Consider the following 17,450-nt stretch of genomic DNA (forward strand, 5'->3'; position numbering starts at 1 on the left):
TTTGGTAGAAGGAATGAAATTGTAGACTATTTTCTAAAAGGAGAGAAAATTTAAAAATCAGAGGTGTAAACATTAACTTGCAGGTTGAGTCAGTGGTGAGGAAGGCAAATGCAATGTTAGCATTCATTTGGTGGGGACTAGAATATCAAAAGAGGGATGTAATGCTAAGACTTTAAAAGGCACCGGTGAGGTGTCACTTGGAGTATTGTGAGCAATTTTGAGCCCCTTATCTAAGAAAGGATGTGCTGACACTGGAGGGGGTTCAAAGGCGGTTCATGAAAATTACTCTGGGAATGGAAGTCTTATCATATGAGAGTGTTTGGTGGCTCTGGGACTGTACTTGCTGGAACTTAGAAGAATAAGGGGTGCTCTCAGTAAAACCTATCGAATGTTGGAAGGCCAAGATAGAGTGGATGTGGAGAGGGTGTAATTGGGCATAACCTCAGAACAGAGGGAAGCCCATTTTGAAAGGAGATGAGGGGGTATTTGTTTAGCCGAAGCATGGTGATTCTGTGGAAATCACTACCACAGATGGCTGTGGAGGACAGATAATTGGGTATATTTAAAGAGGAGATTGATAGGCTCTTGATCGGTAAAGGCATATAAGGCTACGTTACAACAGGCAGCTGTGGAGGTTAGGTTGTTGGGTACATTTAAGGTGGAGGTTGGCAGATTCTTGATTAGTCAGGGCACGAAAGGTTACAGGGAGAAGGCAGGAAATGGGGTTGAGCAAGCTCGATGGCTGAATGGCCTAATTGTGCTTCTGTTTTATGGATGTACATAAACTTTGGGACCTAGAACTGGAAAAATGTCTCAGTAAAAAGAGAGATGATAGCTTTGCATAATGCAGGATGGACTTGTGGATAGGTGATGAACTTCCAAAACTCCTTTACTAGTTTTCCAGGAATTAATGTGCTCAAATAATTACTTTAATGAGGATGCTTTTTCCATAATAGAAGTCTCATTTTATAAGAGAGAGGGTACTGTTCCTTACAAATGCTTGTGTCAAGAACAGTAAATCTACGTATTGCTGAATATTTTGATAGGACGTGGTTAGAAGCTTAAAACATAGAAACGTAGAAATCTACACACATCTATGCCTGTCTAGTTGAGTGGGTTAGTCAGCCAAACTATGCCTGTCTAGTTGAGTGGGATAGTCAGCCTTGTCACTTTCTTAATCTGATCTTTCCTTTTAGAAATCTACGCACATGACAGGCCCTTCAATATTGTGCCGACCATGTAACCTACTCTAGAAACTGCCTAGAACAGTGGTCCCCAACCACCGGGCCACGGACCAGTACCAGGCCGCAAAGCATGTGCTACCGTGCCGTGAGGAAACGATATGAGTCAGCTGCACCTTTCCTCATTCCCTGTCACGCACTGTTGAACTTGAACATAGGGTTGCCAACTGTCCCGTATTTGCCAGGACATCCCGTACATTGGGCTAAATTGGTTTGTCCCATACGGGACTGCCCTGGTCCTGTATTTCCCCCGCTAAGGTAGAGCGTTCCTATGAAACTCTTCGTAAGCTGAAATGACGTAAAGTGAAGAAGCAATTACCATTAATTTATATGGGAAAAATTTTTGAGCATTCCCAGACCCAGAAAATAACCTAACAAATCATACCAAATAACACATAAAACTGAAAATAACACAAACATATAGTAAAAGCAGGAATGACATGATAAATACACAGCCTATATAAAGTAGAAATAATGTATGTACAGTATAGTCGGGAAGATGAAGGCAAAACTGATTTGTGGGAGAAAAAAATCGGCATGTACGTGCATGCGCACATCACGTGCACGTCACACATGCGCAGATAGGTGCCCGCGCAAGGCTTCATGGTCATTATAGTCTTTCCTGGGGTAAAGTGTTGCGGGATTTGACTGCTACTTTTGTCCCTTATTTGGGAGTGAGAAAGTTGGCAACTCTAACTGTAAAAGACATGTTGAGGTGAGTTTAACCCTACTTGAACACCAACCTCTCCCCCCCCCCCCCACCCCGGTCGACCAGCCGGCCCGCGAGAATATTGTCAATATTAAACCGGTCTACGGTGCAAAAAAGGTTGGGGGACCCCTGGCCTAGAACTTCCCTACTGCATAGGCCTCTATTTTACTAAGCTCCATGTACCTATCTAAGAGTCTCTTAAGAGAACCTATTGTATCCGCCTTTGCCACCTTCGGCAGCAGTGCATTCCACGCACCCACCACTCTCTGTGTGGAAAATACTTACCTCTGACATCCCCCTTGTACCCACTTGCAAGCACCTTAAAACTATGGCCCCCTAGTGTTAGCCATTTCAGCCCTGGAGAAAAACCTCTAGCTATCCACATGATCAATGTCTCTCATCGTCTTATACACCCCTATCAGATCACCTGTCCTCTTCCATTTAGGTATCTGCTGAACTCAAAATGTTTCTTGCTAACCATGTACTTTCCGATTTGGTAGCAAGAAAGTATTCTTTAAAATACATTTAACTCGTAATTGTCATCTTCTTGTGTGATTTATGAAATGTGGAGTTTTTTTCTCCCCCCGACATAAACATGTAATTTTATACATCTGCATAAATTATGTTTAATATTTTAAGGTAAAATAATTGTTATTTTGTTTTTTTTCTGCATGCTTTTACAGTATAGGTTGTGCCTATATGTATCCTGGATCAAAGTTTAACCTTTTCCTTGAGCATCAGTATTTAGTAAAAGCAAGCTGTTTGACATGTGATATATTAGGATGATTGTGTTCTGCATTTTGATGGCAGATATGAGTAAGAAATACGCTGTAATTTGCCTAAATCTTGTTCAGCTTTGACTACGAAAGCGTTGAAAATAATGTGGAGAATGCAGTGGAGAAAAGCAAGGCGTGGAGCCGCTCCATTGAGGATTTGCATCGGGGCAGTAACCTGCCATCGCCCGTCGGCAGCGGCTTGGCCCGGGCATCCAGGCATTCAACTTTACGGTAAGCTGATGATTGAACACTCTGATTTCCAAGGCAAAAGGGGCAAGGCAATGATTACAGTGTGGCTTCCTGTTGGCTCTAAAATACAGGCTTCTTGTATGTCAATTAAAAAAAAAAAATCCAAGTCTGCAAATTATTTTACAGTGTATGAACTCAGAATCTAATCTGGTTGTCAGTCTTTTTGAAATTACTGCAACTATTTGTCCACTTGTGATAATTTATAACATTCTCACTAGCTATGAACAAGGGCCTAAAACAAATTCAAATGGTCAATGCACTTTCATATTAGAATTTTGTTCACTATGATAATCGTGTTTTTTTTTGTAAGTTGATACATTGTTGGTCAAATGTTAGGTCTTACTGCATTGAAAATATCCCAGGTGGATCAGCAAAATGGAATTGTCAGATGAATGGCTGTATTTACCCAGTTTATTCTTCTGTCCATGAGTTGGGAATTCTGCAAAGTAGTTGGCATTGTGTTTCTGTGACCAAACTATGCCTGTCTAGTTGAGTGGGATAGTCAGCCTTGTCACTTTCTTAATCTGGTCTTTCCTTTTAGTCTTTATTAAACCTCTTGCTTCTGCCTCTGACACTGAGGAAAGACATTGCTCTGGGAGTAGCCATTTCCTAGCACAGATCCTCCCCACTTTATCAGTTCCCTAATTTGAGTGCACCCTGGATTACTCTACTTTACTTTATTGTCGCCAAACAATTGATACTAGAGCGTACAATCATCACAGCGATATTTGATACTGCGCTTCGCGCTCCCTGGATTAGAAATCAATAATAAGTATTAAAAATTTTAAATATAAATCATAAATAGAAAAGGGAAAGTAAGGTAGTGCAAAAAAAACCAAGATGCAGGTCCGGATATTTGGAGGGTACGGCCCAGATCCGGGTCAGGATCCGTTCAGCAGTCTTATCACAGTTGGAAAGAAGCTGTTCCCAAATCTTCAAGCTCCTGAGCCTTCTCCCGGAGGGAAGGGGGACGAAAAGTGTGTTGGCTGGGTGGGTCGTGTCCTTGATTATCCTGGCAGCACTGCTCCAACAGTGTGCGATGTAAAGTGAGTCCAAGGACGGAAGATTGGTTTGTGTGATGTGCTGCGCCATGTTCACGATCTCCTGCAGCTTCTTCCGGTCTTGGACAGGACAACTTCCATACCGGTTGTAATGCACCCTAGAAGAATGCTTTCTACGGTGCATCTATAAAAATTAGTGAGGGTTTTAGGGGACAGGCCAAATTTCTTTAGCTTTCTGAGGAAGTAAAGGCACTGGTGGGCCTTCTTGGCAGTGGACTCTGCTTGGTTGGACCAAATCAGGTCATTTGTGATATTGACCCTGAGGAACTTAAAGCTTTTGACCTGTTCCACTTGTGCACCACTGATGTAAATGGGGTTGTGCAGTACGCTACTCCTTCTGAAGTCAACAACCAATTCCTTCATCTTGCTGACATTGAGGGATAGGTTATTTTCTTCGCACCATGCCACCAGGTTCTTAATTTCCTCTCTGTACTCAAGCTCATCATTCCCTGAGATATGGCCTACAATTGATGTGTAATCAGCAAACTTATATATTGAGTTTGGTGGAAACTTGGCTACACAATCATGGGTGTGCAGTGAGTACAGCAGGGGGCTGAGTACACAGCCTTGTGGGGCACCGGTGCTCAGAGTGATTGTAGAGGAGAGCTTGTTCCGTATTTTTTACAGCCTGGGTCCTGTCTGCGAGGAAGTTGAAGATCCAGCTGCAGATCTGAGTGCTAAGGCCCAGGTTCCGGAGCTTAGGAATCAATTACGAACAAGTATTTGGAAGACTAATGGGATGGATTTGCCGTGGGGCTCTAGGCATCTTCTGCCAGCAAGGAATTCACTTGCATTTTCAAATGTGAACTAATCAGAGGTTATCAATAGTTCTCAGGAACGGAAAGCTGTCATAACTGAAGAAATACCTGTATATTAAAACTCCTGATGAAGGGTCTCGGCCTGAAGCATTGACTTGTTTACTCTTTTCCATAGAGAGTTCCTGCTGAGTTGCTCCAGCATTTTGTGTGTTGCTATTGAAACTCCTGATTGGCTCCATGCTGAATCCGGTGACTAGTGTAAATTTTGCCATGGCTTAATGTACATGCATGATAAAGGCATAAAAATTAATATACAAATTTTTTTTCATTATAATAATGATTTCCAAATTGGAAATGACCCCTACTCCTACAGTGCAGGTTTTCTGCAGTTGAATCTACAAAATTCTGGAAACATTAGCCAATATCTTCCTGTTTTCACACATCTCCAGAAACCTGCATAGTCATGTTTGGATATTTATTAAGGGGACAAGTGCACTGCGACAACTAAAGACACACGCGTTCTAGGTTAGAGGTCATTGCTAAATGATAATTAAAGCAAATTCTGAGTTCGCTGGATGGCTAAGCTGATTGCAATACCTTACTCAGTAAATAGTTCCAGATCAAGCTGAGAATAGGACAGACCTTTCATAGCACCTTACAAAACCTCAGAATGTCACAAAATGCTTTGCACGTAATGAAGTACTTTTGAACATCAATATTATAATGTAAAGATTGTAGCATTCAATGTGCCCAGCTATTCCAAAAAAATTCCATGACCAGATAGTCATTGCTCTAGAGATCCGATTTGAAAGATAAAGCATTAGTTAGGGTGTCAACTATGTGCTCGTTGCATCAGCATCACTTTGAGTAATTCCCTTAATGTATTTTAAAGTCGTGGTTTAAAATCCACATCTTGATCCTAAAAATATAAGCTCAGGCAATTTAGGGAGGCAAGGATGCCAGATCTCTTTCCTTAAAGATCATGGGTCAAGCAGAGGCTATTCACAAGCAACTATTGTTTGAACAACCACCAGATTTTGTGGGGATAAGGAGCTGATCCAGGGCTTACTCCTGCTTCATCCAAGATCGGAGAAATGCTGTCCAAACGTGCCTTACAGCCTGTGTTGACTCATGTCTGAGCTCCTTCATGAGTTAGTGAAGCAAACCTATACATAACCTTGGAGGAAATTCAGTGGTTAAGTTAATGATTTTAATGATTGAGTTTCTGCTTAATTGAAATTGAATTACAGTACTGTGTAAGAGTCTGAGGCACAAATAGGGTGCCTAAGGTTTTTGCACAGTACAGCATTTGTCAACGTAGAACGAGAGCGGGTTTGTAAATCTGGCGGGGGTGAAGGAAGTTGGAAATGGCGATGGTGGAGTGCCACCAGAGGGATGAGGGGCAGGTGGTATAGAAAGTGGGCTGGGGAAAAAACTGCGACAGAAAAATGGGCTGAAAATGGCAGATGGAAGTTAATGCAGACAAGTGCGAAATGTTGCACTTTGGTTGGACTACCTAACCACGATAGGTCTTAGATGGTGAAAGGTAGACGAGCATTGAGGAGTGTGGTAGAACAAAGGGATCTGGGAATACAGGTCCATAATTCATTTAAAGTGGCGTCACAGATAGCATCGTAACGAAACTTTTGGCACATTGGCCTTCATAAATCAAAGTATTGAGTACAGGAAATGGGGTGTTATTCGGAAGCTATAAAAAACATCGGTGAGGCCTAATTTGGAGTATTGTGAGCAGTTTTGGTCACCTACTTACAGGAAAGATGTAAGTAAGGTTGAAAGTACGGAGAAAATTTACAAGGATGTTGCTGGGTCTGGAGAACCTGAGTTATAAGGGAAGATTGAATAGGTTAGGACTTTATTGCTTGGAATGTAGAGGATTGAGGGGAGATTTGATAGAGGTATACAAAATTATGAGGGCTGTAGAAAGGGAAAATGCAAGGTGTGGCAGAGGCGGGTGGGTGGGTGCAGACACACCCAGTCTGGAAACATCAGGCAAGATCATTCAATTCCAATTGATCATTACACAGAATGATTCTCTTGTGCTTCCTGCTCCCTTCCATTCTCCCCCTTTTCCCATCCATGATTTCTCTCCCTCTGTGCCTTCCCACTCTCAGTCCGCCATGGAGACCCATATCAGAATCAGGTTTATCATCACTCACAGATGTCACGAATTCTTTTTGCAGCAGCCAGTACAGTGCAATACATAAAATTACTACAGCATGGTGCAGAAGTCTTAGTCACCCTAGCTATATAAATGTACCCAAGACTTTTGCGCTGTACTGTATACAATGCTTTGAAGTGTACTGTTACGTGATATGATGTCCAGGCCTCCAGTTTTACACCTGTCAATTTGCTTATTGAATTGCTCAGAGTGCTAGTTATATTTGCTGTGTATAACACTATAACCGAGTAAGGAGAGCTAGTTTTCTGAGATTCAGAGCAGTCAGTTTATTGGTGACTGGAATAATCCATTAAACTGTCCTGCACTCTGAATAGATCAAATTTGTGAAACATCTGGTAGCAAATATCTGTGTCAAATCACCATTGAGATTGTGCCTCTTACCACAGACAACTTGTTCAAGCAGTGGCTGTCTGAGCGATCATTCTAACAGTGCACAACTACTGGAAAAGGCGAATGTTGGAAAATGACGGCAGTGATTTGAGGCAGATTGGGGTTTAAGAACAGGAGTGTGCCAGAATGTATTGACTCATTGTAGGATCATGCCAGTAAACCGCAGGAGTATTCCTTCAGGCTGCTCTGGCTTTCTGTCTGGATAAGTCATTGCATGTCTGTTTCCTGCACTGAATGGCCTGCCTCAAAATGCTCTCCTAAAATATGCATAACACAGCACGCGTCTGTGTTTCTCCATCTCAGTACGAGATAAACGTGTATTACTATTTTTTTTGGCTTCCGGAGTCAGTGCTCTGTGTATTGATTTTATTTTTTGAGATACAACGAGGTATAGGCCCTCTTCTCTGGCCCTTCGAGCAGTGCTACCACCCCAGCAATTTTCTGATTTAATCCTAGCCTAATCATGGGATAATTCACAGCAGCCAATTAACTTACCAATCTGTACGGCTTTGGAATATGGGAGGAAACTGGAGCACCTGGAGGAAACCACGTGGTCACGGGGAGAATGTACAAACCGCTTACGGGCAGCAGTGGAAAATTGTGTAAAACGCTGCTGGATAACTGAGCTTCAGTGTTTCTGATAAGAAATAAAAGAGGGAGTAGGATATTGAGCCTCTTAGTCCGTAAGGCCTAGGGGCAGAATTAGGCCATTCAGCCCATTGAGTCTGCTCCACCATTCCATCATGCCTGATTTATTATCCCCCTCAACCCTATTCTTCTGCTTTCACCCTGTAACCTTTGACATCCTCATTAATTAAGAACCTGTCAATCTCTGCTTTAAATATACCCATTGACTTGGCCTCGACAGCTGTCTGTAGTAATGAATTCCACAGATTCACCATCCTCTGGTTAAAGAAATTCCTCATCTCTGTTCTAAAAGGACGTTCTTCTATTCTGAGGCTGTGCCCTCTGGTGCTATTATCGTGAATCTCCTCTGGACTCTGTCCAATGCCAGCTCATCCTATCTTGGGTAAACGCCCAAAACTGTTTCCAGTAACTCAAGTGCCCTTCCATCTATCTTTGTATCATTTGCAAACTTGGCCACAAATCCATCAATTCTGTCATCCAAATCATTGCCATATAGTGTGAAAAGAACTAGACCCAACACTGACCCCTGCAGATAACTGCTGGACACCACAGCCAACCAGAAAAGGCCCTGTTTATCCCCAGTCTTTGCCTCTTACCAGTCAGCCAATCTTCTCTCTATGCTAGTATCTTTCCTGTAATACCATGGGCTCTTATCTTGTTTAATATCCTCATGTGGAGCACCTTGCCAGGGGGCTTTTGAAAATCCAAGTGTACAACGTCCTCTGATTCTCCTTTGTCAATCCTGCACGTTATTTCCTCAAAGAATTCCAACAGATTTGTCAAGTAAGATTTCCCCTGCTGATGGAACCCATGCTGACTTCAGTCTATTTTATCACATGCCCTGAAACAAAAAAAAGGGTAAAGTTTTGATTGTCATGGGAGATTTCAATATGCAGGTAGTTTGGGAAAATCAGCAGGCCAGGTGGCATCTCTAGGAAGAGGTACAGTCGACGTTTCGGGCCGAGACCCTTCGTCAGGACTAACTGAAGGAAGAGATAGTAAGAGATTTGAAAGTGGGAGGGGGAGGGGGAGATCGAAATGATAGGAGAAGACAGGAGGGGGAGGGATGGAGCCAAGAGCTGGACAGGTGATTGGCAAAGGGGATATGAGAGAATCTTGGGACAGGAGGCCTAGGGGGAAAGAAAGGGGGAGGGAGGAAGCCCAGAGGATGGGCAAGGAGTATAGTGAGAGGGACAGAGGGAGAAAAAGGAGAGAGAGGAAAAATAATAAATAACGGATGGGGTACGAGAGGGAGGTGGGGCATTAACGGAAGTTAGAGAAGTCAGTGTTTGTGTCATCAGGTTGGAGGCTACCCAGACGGAATATAAGGTGTTGTTCCTCCAACCTGAGTGTGGCTTCATCTTGACAGTAGAGGAGGTAGTGGATAAACATATCAGAATGGGAATGGGACGTGGAATTAAAATGTGTGGCCACTGGGAGATACTGCTTTCTCTGGCGGACAGAGCGTAGGTGTTCAGCGAAACGCTCTTCCAGCCTGTGTCCGGTCTTGCCAATATATAGAAGGCCGCATCGGGAGCACTGGACGCAGTATATCACCCCAGCCGACTCGCAGGTAAAATGTCGCCTCACCTGGAAGGACTGTCTGGGGCCCTGAATGGTGGTAAGGGAGGAAGTGTAAGGGCATGTGTAGCACTTGTTCCGCTTACAAGGATAAGTGCCAGGAGGGAGATCAGTGGGGAAGGATGGGGGGGACGAATGGACAAGGGAGTCATGTAGGGAGCGATCCCTGTGGAAAGCAGGGGGAGGGAGAGGGAAAGATGTGCTTAGTGGTGGGATCCTATTAGAGGTGGCGGAAGTTATGGAGAATAATATGTTGGATCCAGAGGCTGGTGGGGTGGTAGGTGAGGGCAAGGGGAACCCTATTCCTAGTGGCGTGGTGGAAGGATGGGGTGAGAGCAGATGTGCATGAAATGGGAGAGACAGTTCTTCCAGGTGAGGCGACACTTCACCTGTGAGTTGGCTGGGGTGATATACTGCGTCCGGTGCTCCCGATGCAGGCTGGGAGACCGTTTCGCTGAACACCTACGCTCTGTCCGCCAGAGAAAGCAGGATCTCTCAGTGGCCACACATTTTAATTCCACGTCCCATTCCCATTCTGATATGTCTATCCATGGCCTCCTCTACTGTCAAAATGAAGCCACACTCAGGTTGGAGAAACAACACCTTATATTCTGTCTGGGTAGCCTCCAACCTGATGACATGAACATTGACTTCTCTAACTTCCGCTAATGCCCCACCTCCCCTTCGTACCCTATCCGTTATTTATTTATTTTTATTATTTTTCTCTCCCTCTCTCCTTTTTCTCCCTCTGTCCCTCTCACTATACTCCTTGCCCATCCTCTCTCCCTAGGCCTCCTGTCCCATGATCCTCTCGTATCCCTTTTGCCAATCGACTGTCCAGCTCTTGGCTGCATCCCTCCCCCTCCTGTCTTCTCCTATCACTTCGGATCTCTCCCTCCCCCTCCCACTTTCAAATCTCTTACTATCCCTTCTTTCAGTTAGTCCTGATGAAGAGTCGGGGCCCGAAATGCCGTCTGTTCCTCTTCCTATAGATGCTGCCTGGCCTGCTGCGTTTACCAGCAACTTCTATGTGTGTTGCTTGAAATTCCAGTTCTTCAGATTTCCTCGTGTTTGGGAAAATCAGGTTGGTGCTGGATCCCAAGAGAAGGAATTTGTAAAATGTCAGTGAGATGGGTTTTTTAGGTTGGCTGTTCTGTAATGATCTAGATTTGATTAAGGAGCTTAAGGTAAAGAAACCCTCAGGAGGCAGTGATCATAATTTATCCTGCAGTTTGAGAGGGAAAGCTGAAATCAGATGTATCAATATTAGAGTGGAGTAAAAAGAAATTATAGAGATATGAGATAGAAGCTGGCCAAAGTTGATTGGAAAGGGACACCAGCAGAACAGCAGTGGCCGATGTTTCTGGAGGAAGGTGCAGGATAGATACATCCCATAGAAGAAGTAGTATTCTAAAGGGAGTATGAAACAACAGTGGTTGACGAGAAGCCAAAGGCAACATAAAAGCAAAGAAGAAGGCATATAATATTGCAGAAAATAGTGGGAAGTTAGAGGATTAGGAAGCTTCAAAACTAGCAGAAGGAAATAAAGAAAACAATGGGGAGAGAAAAGATGAAATATGAAGCTAAGCTAGCCAATAATGTAAAAGGTGATAGCAAAAGTTTTTTTTCAGAAATGTAAAGAATAAAAGAGAGAAGAGAGTAAATATCAGAGGAAATGGTGGACAAACTTAAGTATTTTCTGTCAGTCTTCACTGTGGAATCAGAAATTGGAGGGTGTTAGGGACAGAAATGGGTGCCGTTGCTGTTACTAAGGAGAAGGTGCTTGGGAAACTGAAAGGTCTGAAGGTAGATGAGTCACCTGGACCACACGGAGTACATCTCAGGGTTCTGAAAGTGGTAGTTGTAGAGATTGTGGAGGCATAAATAGTGAGGTTACAAGAATCATGGGATCCTGGAATAGTTCCGGAGGATTGGAGAACTGCAAGTATTACTGCACTCTTTAAGAAGTGAGATAGGCAACATATAGGAAATTATAGGTCAGTTGTTGTCCCCCATTACTACCAATTTTCCAGTGGTCTGATATCCTCTCTCACATTTCTCTTATTCTTTGTATATCTAAAAAAAACTTCTGGAATCGCAAACTAGAGAACATCTGCGGATGCTGGAAATCAAAGTAATACACACAAAATTCTAGAGGAGCTCAGCAGGCCATCCAGCGTCTGTAGAAAAGAGTAAACAGTCAATGTTTTGGGCCGAGATCCTCCATCAGCACTGATGAACAGTCTCAGCCCTAAGCATTGACTTTTCTCTCTTCCATAGTGGCTACCTGGCCTGCTGAGTTCCTCCAGCATTTTGTGTGCAAAACCTTTTTGGATCATCTTTCATATTATTGACTAGCTTACCTTCAGATTTCATCTTCCGTCTCCTTATTGCTTTTTTAGTTACCTTCTGTTGGTTTTTTTTAAAAGCTTCCCAATCCTTTGGTTCCCATTCTTGTTTCTGCTTTGCCTTTGATTAATATCATTTTGAGTGATACTTTAATTCCCTAACCCCATATACTCTGTTCCAAAAAATACACACACTTTTACTTGGAGCAAATGTTTCCAAGCAGTTTTTATGCTGTTGAGCCCTACCATTAACTGAGGGGTCTATGGACCCTAGGTTGGGAGCCTCTGAACTATCTAGGTTCCCTTGAAGACCCACTGCATCCTTGTAGCTCATGCTAGTACTTAACAGTGTAACAGCAACTGACTTGGAAATGTTACAGTTGATCTCTTCATCCAAATCAGTGAAATAATTTGTGAACAGTCTGGGATTCAGCTCTGACCCTTGTAGCACCTCATTGGTCACACACAGTCTTTCAAACTTCCTGCTGTGCTCTTTAACCAACATTCAGTTCATTCCACCCTGTTAGAATCTCTAATTTTATTTAATAACTTCTTGTGTGGCTTTCGACATGTCTAAGAAACAGTACAACTGCTGGTCCCACTTTATTTGTTCCACTAGAGTCATAGAACGATTAAGCAAGCCCTCTGGTCGTGGTCACATCCTGGTAAATCTTTTCCACACTCTTTCCAGTTTTAACCCCATCATTCCTATAACAGGGTAACCAATTCAGTACACCGTACTCTTCATGTGGCCTCACCGACGACTTCTGCAACTCAACATAATGCCCTAAATCTTATACTCAGCACCCTGACTGATGAAGGCCATTGTGATAAACACGAAAAAATCTGCAGACGCTGGAAATCCAAAGCAACACATGCAAAATGCTGGAGGAACTCAGCAGGTCAGGTAGCATCAAGGGAAATTAATAAACAGTCGACCTTTCAGGCCAAAGCCATTCTTGAGTCCCGAAGAAAGGTCTTGGCCTGAAAGGCTGCCTGTTTATTCATTTCCATAGATGCTGCCTGACCTGCTGAGTTCCTCCAGCATTTTGTGTATGTTGCCCTGTGATAAATTTTTTAACACTCTTCTGAGATGTCGATTTCAATGAACTAAGCACTGTACTCCTAAGTCCCTCTGTTTCATTACACTACCCAGTGTCTTACCATAAGCCCTACACTGGTTTGACTTTACAAAATGCATCACCTCACATTATCTGTACTGAAATCCCATTTCAACCTAGTTTAAATCTTCTCATGAAGAAGTAACAAATTTCCCTGCAAGGATGTTAGTCCCGCGCTGGTTCAAGTGCAGTCTGTCCCTCTGAGGTCTCTTCTCTCCCTCCCCCCCCCCCCCCACAAAGAGGTGATTCCCACTGGTTCTCGAACCTGAATCCCTGTTCCCCTACATCAGCTCCTCAGCCGCAAACTCATCAGGCCTATCCTTCCTTTTTCTGAACTTGCTGGTACGTGGGATTGGGAGTAATCGGGAAACACGACCCTTTTTCTGAACTTGCTGGTACGTGGGACTGGGAGTAATCTGCAAACACGACCCTTGAGTTCCAGCTTCTGCTTCCTAACTTAACCTCACTCCCTAGACTCATCCTCAGACCTTGCTCCTTGTTTTACCGATTTTGCTCGTACCAATGTGTACAATAACCGCTGACTGTTCACCCTCCCCATTTTCCTTCCTCATCTGATAAAAGGATTAAGAGTTTTTTTCTTTGATCTGATTTCTTTTTTAACTTAGCCATAGTTGATCCACTTTTCTATTATTGGCATTTGTATCTTCAGAGGAATATTTATGTGTTGATAACAGTAAAATAGCTCTTTACATATTAATTGTTTATTATCATAACTCTAAATGTATTTTCCCAAGCTACTGTAGATAACTAATTTCTCATAACTTTGTATTTTGCTTTGTTAGATTTAAGATCTGTAACATGAAGTGAGCTTGGAAATTCCACCGTGAATTGAAGTGTATTTGGTTTATTTCACTGTGCAGTCATTCGTCTAGAATGCTTTACCACTGCTTTTGTGCCAATTAGAATGTGGAACAACCCCAAATGTATTTCCATAATTTAAAAAAAATTGTTGTGTGAGCAATTACAGCCATGCGTGGTTTGAAATATTGCACACAAGCTGTCAATGTAAAGAATGTGGCCATTTTATTACCTCCAGATTAAATTTGGCTCTGTAGGTTCTAGTCCCATTGCACAGACCTGATTAAAGTATCTCAGGCAGACTCTTTAGTCACCAAACTTTATTGCAAATCTTCTTCCACGTATGCCAGCAGCTTGAATCACCCTGTTTTTCACTCTTTCTATTTTACATATCAATTATTATCTTCAGTTCAATTCTGTCCCTGCATAGTGAATATTTAAAAATCTGCCATTGCACAATTTTTCCATTTTACTTCCTTTGCAACTGCCTCTCCCTGGAGCAGTCTTGGTTGCCCACCAGGACTACCAAAGCTTGGAAATTTCAGGCCTGTTGTATTGAAACGTGAGGCTTTATCGGCAGATCAAGTGGGCAAGGTTGTCTATAGCAAAATTTGAAGAACAGAGTAGTTCTCCCAAGTTTCCTGGTGAATATTTATCACTCGCGCACATAAAATAGCAATTACCTGATTATTATCTCACTGTTATTAATAGAAACTTGCTGTGCATAAATTGGTAATCCTGTAGTTTGTTTCATAAAAACTATAATTATGTTTCTGAAGTGCTTTTTTGTAAACTCTAGCGCTTACTATCATTAAGGTCTTGAATAGGACGATACTTTTGAAAGGGCAAATCTTGTGTTGTAGTTCTAAGTACTTATTGAGTGAAGTATTTTTTTCATACAAAGTTGATTTGAGTGGTTATTAACCTCAGTCGGTACACAGCTCATTTCTTGAAGGTAGTTGCGAAAGCCCACATTATTTTTTAATGTTGATCTTTTATCAAACAAATGGAAACTGAATGAAGTTTAGTCAAGATGCAGGTTTGGGAGAAGTGAGTGAAGTTGGGGAATGGGCCAGTTTTTCATCATTGAACGACTTAATCTGTTCTGCCTGATAGATAGCAATCATTAAAGGAGGAACGGTCCCCGGTCAGTCCTTGTCTTTCTAAGTGTAAGTTAAATCTGTCCCTCAGGACTTTCTGAATAATTTCCCTACCACTGATGTTGGGCTCTTAGATCCGTAATGACATAATTACCTGAATACCTCTTCTCATTACTGTCATCAGGGAGGAGGTATAGGAGCTTGAAGACACACACTCAATGAATCCGGAACAGCTTCTTCCCCTCAGCCATCAGATTTCTGAATGCACATTCAACCCATGAACACTATCTCACTACATTTTGTTTTCTCGTTTTGCACTATATATATTAGAGAGAGAGCGAGAAATAGATTATATATGTGGAATCGAGATCCTTCTCTTGAATCTTAACATGCTTTCGTCTGATTAAATTAAAGTCTGTCAGGAGCCTTGTGGCCCATCAGGCCGGTCCTTATGCCGTGGCATGAAGCGACTGAGAATACGAGACTCCTCCCCCCCCTCCCCCCCCCCGATAGGACGCCAGTCTATCGTGAGGTTAACCCCCAGCATTTTTGCTGGTACCCATTCTCAGCTGGGTAGACTGGAGCTTTGTGTGGTTAAGTGCCTTACTCAAGGACACATGCTGCCCCAGCCGAGGCTCGAACCCACGACCTTCAGATTGCTAGTCCAACGCCCTAACCAGTTGGCCACACGCCGTACATGCTCTAATCTGGGGACTTAAAAAAAAACCACTGCAGCCACTTTTTGTCTGATTCCTGAATACATTTTTCAAGCTTTCTTGACTTAAGAATACAGTGCTTTTTAATTTAGATTCTAACGCCTTTCTTTCTTGGTTTTGAATTATGTGTATTGATTTGATGTGTATTGATGGTCTAAGTATTTTCTCTATCATCTTCCTATAGGTTTAATACTTTGCCAAGCAGAAAGACGCTGAAGAATTCTAGATTAGTGAGCAAAAAGGATGATGTACATGTCTGTATCATGTGCTTGCGTGCAATTATGAACTACCAGGTACACAGAATAAATGTTTTTCTGTTTCTCTATTTCAGCCTTTTGTACTCTTCCCTGCTGTGAGAAAGGATTTGAATGAACCATTGTCACTGTTGGCTGTGAAGTACAGCTTCTGCCTCAACGCGTTAAAATAATGACTTGGCTCCATCTGTCGATTCATTCTGAACCTTTCATAAAACCAAGTCTTGTTTCTATTAGTAATGTGTATGAAGGCTCACACAAAGAATCTCCAGACGTGTTATACCAAATGTCATGTTTAGAGATTTCAGTAACTGTAAATTATTGTGTTGTTATGCAGAAAGAGGGCAAAAAGAAGCAATAGGAAGTGATTCCTATTTATTATGTTCAGACCAAGCTGAAGTCTGCCCGACTGTCAGTTTCCTTTCCCCAGTTTGGACCTTATTGATTATTTTGTCTTGCACTTGAATTGCTTCAAGTAATTGGGCATATGCAGACTGATTTCTTTTCCTTGTTCAATCATAATGCTCACCAAGTTATAGTGACAATTTTTGTTCAGCAGTATGAAATTTGTTGATTACTGGGTGCATGTACCATCCAGCATTGGAATAGTGATCGCCAGCCTTGACTTGCATTTGACCATGGAATATTGGAAGCTTTCCACCTTTTCAAAAGTGCTCCATGTTAGTAAATCAAAAGCAGTCTGCAATAATCCTTTTGCAGGAAATAATTCGAGTCAGTAATCTTTTTAGATTAAATAATTTCATTATGTGGGAAAAATAGAAACTTTTTGACTCTGCGTGTTACGGAAAGTCCTATTGCATATTTATTTAATGAGTTAATGTAACAAGTATGCAGGGATGTGAGAACTTGTGGTTTGTTATCAGATTCCCTATCTACAGGTTTTGACTACCACTCATTTTTCTTGTATACTTCCCATGCATTTGCAGCCCACTCTTTCAACAAACAGTTGTTTCTCAGTTTGTAAGTTAATAATTTCCTATTGCTATCTTTTGGATCAAACCCTGAGCTTTACAACAAAGACCAACCTGGCTTACAGAATTCAATTTTTGGTATTGTAATATTGCCATTTGTCCCCCAGCCATTCTTCGACAGGGTGCACAACCCCCTTGTAAAATCTCACCTTACCAAGACCACTTATGTACATTGGAGTTGGGTGTAAGAATATTTCCATGCATGAACACAGGAGGTTCGACAGATGCTGGAAAGCCAGAGAAGCACACTTAAGATGCTGAAGGAATTCAGCAGGTCAGGCAGCCATCTATGGACAGGAAACGTTAACTCTTTATTCCTGCCTATAGATTTTTACTGACTTGCTGAGTTCCTCTGGAATTTTGTGCTAATATTCTCATGCACCCTTGTCAAGCTCTAATAATTAGAGAAAATTAATTGTACCAGTTCAAATGAATTTTGTTCTTGACTGATAGAGAAGTAGTTTAGCTCTCTTTTATTCATGTGCTG

At 42.3% G+C, this 17,450-nt stretch overlaps 1 protein-coding gene across 7 annotated transcripts in view; it reads left to right on the top strand.

The window, feature by feature from the left end:
* fmnl2a (formin-like 2a) overlaps positions 1-17,450 on the top strand; it is a 242,760-nt gene that overhangs the window by 169,702 nt on the left and 55,608 nt on the right. For all 7 annotated transcript variants that reach the window (XR_011886450.1, XM_072261943.1, XM_072261942.1 and 4 more), the window contains exons 6-7: positions 2,805-2,957; positions 15,902-16,010. Coding sequence is in view for 6 of the 7 variants with exons in the window: in XM_072261943.1 (XP_072118044.1) it covers positions 2,805-2,957; positions 15,902-16,010 (262 nt within the window). In the remaining variant the exon portion in view is untranslated. The remainder of the gene's footprint in view (positions 1-2,804; positions 2,958-15,901; positions 16,011-17,450) is intronic.

This window comes from Mobula birostris, chromosome 6, assembly GCF_030028105.1.
Source record: "Mobula birostris isolate sMobBir1 chromosome 6, sMobBir1.hap1, whole genome shotgun sequence".
NCBI classification, from domain to species: Eukaryota; Metazoa; Chordata; class Chondrichthyes; order Myliobatiformes; family Myliobatidae; genus Mobula; species Mobula birostris.